Source organism: Mytilus galloprovincialis, chromosome 13 (genome assembly GCF_965363235.1).
Source record: "Mytilus galloprovincialis chromosome 13, xbMytGall1.hap1.1, whole genome shotgun sequence".
NCBI lineage: Eukaryota > Metazoa > Mollusca > Bivalvia > Mytilida > Mytilidae > Mytilus > Mytilus galloprovincialis.
In genome coordinates this window covers 8,136,012-8,145,852 of record NC_134850.1, presented here as the reverse complement: position 1 = coordinate 8,145,852, position 9,841 = coordinate 8,136,012, and the positions used below count along the sequence as shown (strand labels likewise).

The window sequence follows — 9,841 nt, the reverse complement described above, 5'->3', positions numbered from 1 at the left end:
CAGAAAAAAATGTATTGGGGGGTTGGAAGGCACATTATATTAATAATACATGGGTGATGGTATCAGAGCAACTTTTCACACTATAAAGCACTATAATTCTCAATTACAATTGTCTGGGTGGCGGGTGCTGACAAAAACTGCCTTCCAACCCCCCCATACATTTTTTTCTGGAATAGCCCTTAACCTATTTCTTTGCTACAAATTCGTATAATATATATTTTCCCCTCAACATAATCAATAACTTTCAAACTGCCTATTGGGTTCTTTTTCTTCACCAATTTCCAATTGTTATTATTTTTCAATATCAAAAACTTTGCAAATTAATGAAGCAAATAAACAATTTTGCACCATTTCCTTTTAATACAGTTTGTTGCACCATCTGGTGGCCATAAAAATTGTCTGCGCTAATAATTGTATGTATCATCACTGCTTCTCTCCCCTTTTATTTAATACATCTTTCAAATTGCTAATGACAGCTTTTTGGCTCAATTCGTCTTCTAGTGAATTAAATGACCTTAAGCCGTTGACAATGTCCTGTGTTTTACCAAAATAAATCTCATTCAATGTCATCCGTATTTTGTTCTCCATCTCCTGAAAAGTAAAACAAACAGGCATTAGCAAAATCATTACTTCAAACAATGGCTTCCTTTCACATTGAGAGTTTAAATTTAGCGTTTTAAAAATTTAGAGTTTTTTTTAGCTGTTTTTTTGTACATATCTACATTCTTTGCTAAGTGAATTTTACGAAATCAATGAGGTTGGATTATTGTCTTGCAAGTGAATAATTCATCAGTGATTTCTCCAAGCTTACTTTGACAAAATTGAACCAAACAGCCTGCTTAAAGCAGATTTTAATTTCAATTTATCACATGTTATTTTGATGTAATTAAAAAAAAAAGATATCAAAAAATAACTAGATGCTCCACAGGGCGCAGCTTGATACTACAGCAGAGGATGAACCCTGAACAGTTGAGGCAATTGTGGACACAATATTCAAGCTTGCTACAGCTCTAAATTTGGATTGTGATTAAATAGTTGACACAGTATAGGTTTCTAACACAGAATGAATGTGATCTAAGAACTTAAAAACTTTAAATTGACATTACCTACATGTAATATGGTCCAATATCCTAATCTAAATACATGGTTAGATTCAGCATATCAAAGAACCACAAGAATTCATTTTTTGATGAAATCAAATAAAATTCAATTTTGTAACCCTTTAGAACTCAATGTGGACCAATTTGATAAAGGTTCAGCATATCAAATAACCCCATATACTTATTTTTTTAATAAATCAAATAAGTTTAATTTTTTACCCTTATTTGGACCAACTTCAAAAAATAGGCCCATAATTTAAAAAATTAAATACATGTTTAGATTCAGCATATCAAACAACCCCAAGAATTCAATTTTTGTCAAAATCAAACTAACTTTAATTTTGGACCCTTTGGACCTTAATGTAAACCAATTTAAAAACATGACCAAAAATTAAGAATCAAACTTACTGTTACATTCGGTGTATCAAAGAACCCAAATAAATCAATTTTTGATGAATTCAAACAAAGTTTATATTTACTTATGCTAAAGTTATTGTTCGAAAAACAAAGAAAAATGCTTAGTTGTGCCCCTTTTTGGTCCCTAATTCCTAAACTGTTGGGACAAAAACCCCAAAATCATTCCCAACCTTTCTTTAGTGGGTATAATCCTTGTGTTAAAATTTTATTTATTCATATCTACTGATACTAAAGTTATTATCCAGAAATCATCCGTCTTCTGACAACGCTGACAATGACGACGTGATACCAACATACAACCAAATTTTTTATATTTTTTGTGGTCGTATAAAAACCAGGCTTTGTATTTGACATGGTTTGAAAGCTTTACTAGAACCTAAACATAGCTGCTCAAAACAGAATAATTTGAAAGCCAAGGATATAATGAACCAAAACATTTCAAGAGATGAGAGGAGTAAGCATACACAGTATCACAAGTAAATTATCTGTAATTTTTTAACCGAGAAGTATTTTTATTACAACCAATATACCTTACCTCAACCATTCTACCAATGTTAACAATATGAGGAGCACTTTCGCTAACAGTGTTATCTTGTTCCCCTTGTCGAGTCAAACTTCCTCCTAGATTCATGATTCCTGATCCATCCTTGGAGGTTTGTAACCACAGCATAACTGTTGATGTCAATTTGTAGTGAGCACTTTTTCCACTAGATTTCTCCTGTAAATAATAAAGCTTTCAGTTAATAATTAATACATGTAATGATAGAGTTATCTGCCTTTGATTAAATTGTAATGCAATTTTAACTCTTTTTGAAATTTAATATCAATCAAATGTGTAGAAGTTATCTCTTCGTTGGATGTGTTTGAGCTTTTGATTTTGATATTTGATTACCGACTCTGCGTTTTGGATTAAACTCAAGATTTCAGTATTTTTGTTATTTAACATTTTATGTTTATCATAATTTTTAAAACTCCTTTTGATTCAAATTTAACACTAATTTTCACTTTATAATTTGTCTTCATATACTAAGACCTCATGCATATTTAAATGAACCTATAGTAGTTTTTATTAAAAAAAAAAAAAAAAAAAAAAGAAAGAACCTAAATGGCTGCTTAAAGCGAATTTTAACTTCACTGTTTCACTTTTATTTTTTTCTATTTTTCATAGCAAGTGCCCCTTTAATATCAACAGTATACCTGTACTTCTATCACATGTATAGAATCCCAACAGCCTTTAATTTTCTTTGACCCATCACCAGCTTTCTTGATTAATATAACACCAGCAAAGCCATGGTCTAAATCCCATAAATATACAGATGAGACACCTCCTTCAAAATACCTAAAATAAATAATGCAGAACTTTTCAAATACACAGACGTAAACAACAGCTATAAGGATTTTGCCATTATGACCACTCAATTGAACTAAACATTGTCATTTAAATGTACCATGTTTCCACATTTAAAATTGGAAACACATTTGTTTAATCCAAATTGATTACTGTAAATTCAGAAACCTTTTAGTACATTTTTTTATTGTGATTTTTAAAGACAAAATGTGATATATTTATTAATTGCCATTTCAGGATAATAGCCATTCGATAGGTGTTTCATATATAGATCTATTATTGCCATTCTCTACAACACATAATACAAATTAATAAAAATAAAAAATAATTTCTGAAATTACAGTATTCAGTAATAATTAAGAAATTTAAGAAAAGCTAAATGTATATAAAATATTTTTCCTGAATCTTGATTTAAAGTTTTGAGTGGTTGTGAGTGATGTGTATCTGCATCATTTGACCAATCAATAACGATTAATGTTAATGTTTAGCCTAATTTGATATTTGAGGCTCCAGGATGAACAAAAGTAATACAAATCATGAACTTAAACACCCTGCATTTGTTTGATCCTGTCCCAAGTCAGGAACCTGATGTTCAGTGGTTGCCATTAATATGTGGTTCACAAGGTGGTGATTTATAATATTGTAAATAGCTTCCCGTACTCATACCACATATACTTATATCTACTTAAACATGGTAATTTATAATATTGTAAATAGCTTCCCAATGAGACACAGTTATCTTAATTCATTATCAGCGACACCTACATTTCTCTGTATTGATCAAATGATCTATTGGCTTCTTGTTCTAGTTTTCTGAGTCGTTCTGAAGGCATGGCACCATCATCTAAAGGAGGGAAATAGGTGTTGCTCCATGGTGATCTAAAAATAGTCAATTGTACAATTTAAAAGGCTATTGATCATCATGATATGTAAGGGAAAATACCATGAATACAGAAGATTTTCAGGATGTACAAAAAATTAAATTTATGTATCCATTCTTGTCCAATCAGATGCAGCATAAATTTTTCTCAATAGTTGAAGGCTTTACAATGACACATTTATTTGTCTGTATCCATTGTTCTTTGATTGATAGTAGTCTCATTGGCAATCATACCACCTTATTTTTCATATTTAGATGAAACAGGTGTTACCGGTGAAAGAGGACAATATAATTTTCATATTTTTTGGCAATCAGATATATATACAAATTTGCTGGTGATCATATATATATATATATATATATACTTTACAATATAACAGTGTGGTCAACAGATTAAATGTGCAAGTGTGACATATGTAAATTATATCCTTAATTTAGCATTGTTTAGAATCAATTTTAATTTTTAATACTGTAAGGGAATTTTTTTAACCAAACCCTTCTCATTTTAGAATGAGTTATTATTTTACTGTAAGGGAATTTTTTTAACCAAACCCTCCTCATTTTAGAATCAGTTATTATTTTACTGTAAGGGACTTTATTATAAGTACTACTTACCTGTAGGAATCGCCATCTCTATTATAATCACACAATAGAAAATCTTTTCCTACATTTTTATCTCGAGAAATCTTTAATGGTTGGTCTACTGATGATAATAAATCTTCACATAAATTTGGCACCTGCAAGTATGGCAAATAAAATCCTCTTCTTTACATGAGCATACAATCTAGTAAATATCCTATTCAACATGTTCAAAGCTACTGTAAACTGTGATTAGACCCTACCAGCTCATTTCGCCATCCTGGTACCTTTGATAACTATTTACACCACTGGGTCGATGCCACTGCTGGTGGACGTTTCGTCCCCGGGGGTATCACCAGCCCATCAGTCAACATTTTGATGTTGACATGAATATCAATAAAGTGGTCATTTTTATAAATTTCCTGTTTACAAAATTTAGAATTTTACGAAAAAATAAGTATTTTCTTATCCCAGACGTAGATTATCTTTATAGCCGTATTTTGCACAACTTTCTTGAAATTTTGAATCCTCAATGCTCTTCAACTTTGTACTTGTTTGGCTTTTTAAATATTTTAATATCAGCGTTACTGATGAGTCTTATGTAGACGAAACGTGCGTCTGGTGTACTAAATTATAATCCTGGTACCTTTGATAACTAGTTAATTTCACTATTTTCAGGTTTGTAATTGTATGATGTAGTTACATGAGGAAAGTTCAAAGTTTTACATACGGTATATGCGATGATCTTTCTTTGCATCATTTTTCTACTCGCAAAGTTGCGAAAAATAAATGGCCTGAGAAGATTATATGATTTACAGTATACAGAACTTACACATGTATATGGAAGTACAAAAGGTGATTAATCATGTAAACAATAAATGTTCCTCTGACAACTCACGTTTTGTTGAGCCTTCGACTTTTGTTGAAAAGCGATACAAAGCGATCCTACATTCCGTTGTCGGCTGTGTCCACAAATATTCACTTTGTGGTTAAAGTTTTTGAAATTTTTATATCCTGGATTTGTACCAGACTTGGCCAGAAGCTTGTTTATGATCATAAAATAGTATCCAGAGCTAAATTTAGTAAAAAAAAAATATTTTTTTCCTGTAGTTTACTTACATCTTTAAATGGACTTCTGCCAAGAAACATTACATTCACTCTGTGGTTAAAGTTTTAAAAATTCTAATATCTTTCTTAAATTAGCCTAGATTTGTATCAAACATGGACAGAAGCTTTTTACAATCAAAAGATAGTATCTAAAGGAATATTTTTATTAATTTACTTCCTCATTTTTGTTGAGCCTGCAAATAACAGCAAAAGTAGGAAGGACACTGGGTTCTGCGGAACACTTACAAATTTTTATATACGATTAGCGTGTCAGTGATGCATCTGGCGAGAATTTTCTCTATTCAAATAACAGATTCTCTTTTTAGCAACATGAGAATGATGAGATAAATCACTACACATAACCCAGGGTCATGAATAAATGACCACACCATGTTTGTATATATACATGTACATGCATCATTGTGCATACAGAAATACAACTACAAATGTACTCACTAAATCTATTAAATCTGTTAAGTTTTTCTCTATTTGTTGTGGAGGAAGCCTTCTCATCAAATCTAACGCACAGTCTAACTGTTGTTCTGTCTGAAAAATAAAATCATTCATGCAGAAACTGATAAACTAAGGACAACAAATAACAAAGTTTGTTTCTAACATACATTTGTACAATCCTTATTTTATAAATAGGCTTGGTTGGTCTGGATTTGATTTTAAATGATTTGATTTTTTCAATACTGGATTTGATTTTTTGCATATGTTCACAATTTGTCTGAGTTTGAAACTGTTTTATACTTTTAGGCAAAATAATAGTACATGTGTGGATGCAGTAATCTGATTGACACCCACCCCACCATCACACAGTAGAACTTTTTTTTTTCATTTCAGAAAAATAATTTATGGAATGATAAAATTTAGAGATGCAAGTTTAAATAATCAGACTCAGAAACTTTTGTCATCTGAATTTCCATTTGAAGTAACCACTAAAGCTAAATTGCAACAAATTCTATAAAACTTTTTATGAGTATCTTAAGAGAAACAAAGGCCTCAGAGTAAATGCCATGTGATTTCCCTTGCATGTATAACCAATATTTCCAAGGGGCATAAAAATATTCTATTGGAACTTATTCCGAAATGTGAATAGACCTATAATATAAATTACATTTATATCTGGAAAGTACACATAAGAATGCTCATCTTGCAATTTTCCATATAAATATTTCAAGGGTACATACATGTAACTCTTTTACAAAATATTAATGGGCACTGATTTTTGAACTCATCAAAGACATTGCTGATATACATGTAAACCTACATGTATGATTAAAGTTTCAGGTAATTCTGGCAAGAATTGTACACAGTGCTAACAATGCAATTTTCCATGCAAATAATGCTTCTAACATACAGGTCTAAGGGACACAACACTTTTAAAAATAATTGATCACCACTGATTTTCTGATTTGTCATAAAAATCTAGAAAGAATTGCACATGAGTTTGCTTGTTAATTCTGTCAAAAATTAGTAAATTTGTTTTTTTTTCACACAAAAAAGTTATCAAATGTTCTCCATGCAGAGATCTAGATAAACATGTACTTGATGTACAAGTGTATGAGGCAGTCTTCACGCTAAATGGCAGCCCAGGCTTGTAAAATTGCTCTCGGGCCTGTAAAAATTTATCTAGGCCAACAGAATCTAACTAAAAAATTTCAAAAATTGAGCTACGGGCCTGTAGATTTAACAGTTCATCGTGAAGACTGATGAGGCAGTCTGTTGCAAACTGTTTCAGGATTTGTCTGACCAAAAAAGTAACTAGAATTTTCCTCCTATATATTCCACCAAAAAAATCCTAAAAGTTTGGTCTGACCGAATGATTTTATGGTTTCCTATGCCTTATCCAAGACATCTATTCTTCATTTGTGGGTCATAAGTCATTAAATATTGGACTTCATAGATGTTTCCTCAAAATTTTCAGGTCAAAACTAATAGTCTTTTGAAGAGAAAATGTCTGAAGTATTGGAAAAGTGAAAGTTGGATGACATCAAAAAGTTCCAAGTGTCACAAATACATGTACACCTATTTGGAAATTAACACCAGTTTACCAGAGAATCTGCACCTCTTGAACTACTTATGTCATACAACAATCTTTTCATTTTACATTTTGTTTTAGTCTGAATAATTATGACGTCTTGAAAGGCTTTTATACTTTTAAGTTTGACATTTTACATTGATGTCATAACGCTGAACTCATATTTTCAGTTGGACTCAAAGGTAATTATCTGTGTTAATAAAACTCTTGGGTTGATTTTTCTCAAAGATGCTTCAAGTGAGTATAAAATATATTTCTGCACTAAACTCCGTAAAATTTGACATACCTGGATTTCTGGATAATTTAAAACAAAGGTTTCAGAAATTGAGTCTGTCAAATTTTACAGAGTTTGGCGCAAAAATTCATTTTTACTCTTCTTTAAAGAAATCAGTTATAGATGTTTTAAATAAAGCAGAAGATAAACATCAACCTTGGACAGTCAGAGCTCAGACATAAACAAGTCGATTTTTGTTTTTGACTTACAGAAGTCAAAACATGTATTTATTATAAAAATGTGTTTTCAATTTTAGACTTATCTAAGTCAGAAAATGACAGACTTGTTTAGGTCTATTTATGTTGATGAAAAAACATAATTTGACTTGGTGGCCAAAGTAAACCACCTATGACAGCAAAAACTTGTCTGAGAGTTCACAAGGACTTGAGCTATCTATATTTAATTATCCAATTGAACATCCTAACTTAAACTAAACACAGATGTTTTACCTCATTAAGTGTGGCTCCAGGTGGTTGCATTGTAAGGTTAATTAACATTATCTCCGATTTTTTAGACTCTCATTCATATTTTTCTTTAGAAGACAAAGCATTGTTTTTCAATGTGGTCATTATTTGATTTAGATGCGTGACCTTTTTATAAATATGCGTGGGTCTTGAAGTTTACCAATGTTGGTAACTTATTGACTTGTACATAGTCCGTATTTGCAACTTTCTATTTCTTGTCAATTATTTCTTGCTTAACAATATTTGACTTATTAAAGTCGTATTTTGTCTTGCATTAAAGGGAGACAAATCCTAAAACTTACAAATTTAGACTTCTATGAGTCAAAAGCGGATTCAGACTTATTTATGTCTGAGCTCTGACTGTTGGATGGACTTTTTTAACATTACGAAAGACAATTATTGCAGGGATCTCCATGGATGAAAATTGAACGATTGAGGAACTTTACCCATTACAAACCGTGTCTACGCTGTTTTCGACATGGTTAAGTGAATTGAGAGTAGATTACCGTGAAGAGGAACACTGCAGGGATTATGAAATTAGTTTAGTGTTAAAGGAAAATATTCACTAAATCGATTCATATAAGGTAGGGATTTTTAGCATTAAGTTGAAGGGTAGAAAAAGCGTCCGAAGCGGAGACTGTCATGACCTAAAAAAATTTCGTTAGCCACCTTCTTCTATTTATATGGATAGTCGACCTTCCTGTGGATAGAAACAAGTGCCTGTGATATTAGCCCATCAACACGTCATGATTATTTGGACTTTTTTCAGTTATGACTTCAAATTTTTCCAGATCCTTTTGTTTTGAGATGTCCAGTAATGGCAGATAAATAGCAATCTCAGGTCAAGTGTTGCAGATCCTCTAATAGGGTTCAAGGTGAAGACTGTTAGTGTAAACAACCATTTTAGTCCATTTGTTATTATATGAACTTTGAGTTTATGTACATGTATTGTTACAATCGACTATAAAGCTGTATTTGACCATACATTTATAACACAATAATGTCTATTTTAGTACAATCAACTGTTCCAAGCATGCACAATGTCAATATATTCTGATATTATCAAATTTCTGAAACACTGAACGATATGGATACATCGATGGGTAATCCGCCCTCTTTTAAGATACTTCGCTTTAATGTCATTAAAATTTTGCTATAAGTAAATACTGATTGAAGAATATGAAGTATAATTATTATATTTTCGATCTATAACAGTCTAAACATTTATGCAAACCATTTTGTGGAGATAATACTCAAATCTTTTGATTCAGGAAGCAAGAGTTTGTAGAAATGGCCTCTACATCCGGGACAGCCTTAACTGGTTTACATGAGAGCAAGCATAGAAGAAAAAGAATTAAACCGGATATCAGTAATGGGTCAATACAAAATGCAGCATCGGAACGAATTTATTTTTTGTTCGTTTTCAGTTTTGCACAAATAATAAAAAAATCAACGTCAACCAGATTTATAAAAAAAAAAAAGAAAAGAAAAAAATCATATTTTAAGATAAATATAAATATCAGATAAGAGCCAAAAGAAATACAGATTTGACTATTTTAACAAAAGGTTATTATTTAAAGGTGTTTTTCAATAAAAACGTACTTTCTTGTCCTACGTACGCCACTTTT

The 9,841-nt window shown here is 31.2% G+C and overlaps 1 protein-coding gene across 1 annotated transcript; it reads right to left on the bottom strand.

Moving 5' to 3' along the window:
- Positions 1–171: 171 nt before the first annotated feature.
- LOC143057207 (F-actin-capping protein subunit beta-like) lies at positions 172–9,573 on the bottom strand. Its single transcript, XM_076230464.1, has 7 exons — positions 9,448–9,573; positions 5,888–5,977; positions 4,361–4,482; positions 3,631–3,744; positions 2,715–2,856; positions 2,053–2,235; positions 172–591 (listed from the first exon to the last, which is right to left on the bottom strand). Exons 1-7 carry the CDS (start codon positions 9,448–9,450, stop codon positions 424–426), a joined length of 822 nt encoding a protein of 273 aa, XP_076086579.1. The 5' UTR covers positions 9,451–9,573; the 3' UTR covers positions 172–423.
- Positions 9,574–9,841: the final 268 nt, after the last annotated feature.

Coding starts and splice junctions, on each gene's coding strand:
- LOC143057207 (XM_076230464.1), bottom strand. Junction 2,857..3,630: donor TTTGATCAATACAGAGAAAT/GTAGGTGTCGCT, acceptor TATTTATTTTAG/GTATTTTGAAGGAGGTGTCT. Junction 592..2,052: donor ACATTGGTAGAATGGTTGAG/GTAAGGTATATT, acceptor TTTACTTTTCAG/GAGATGGAGAACAAAATACG.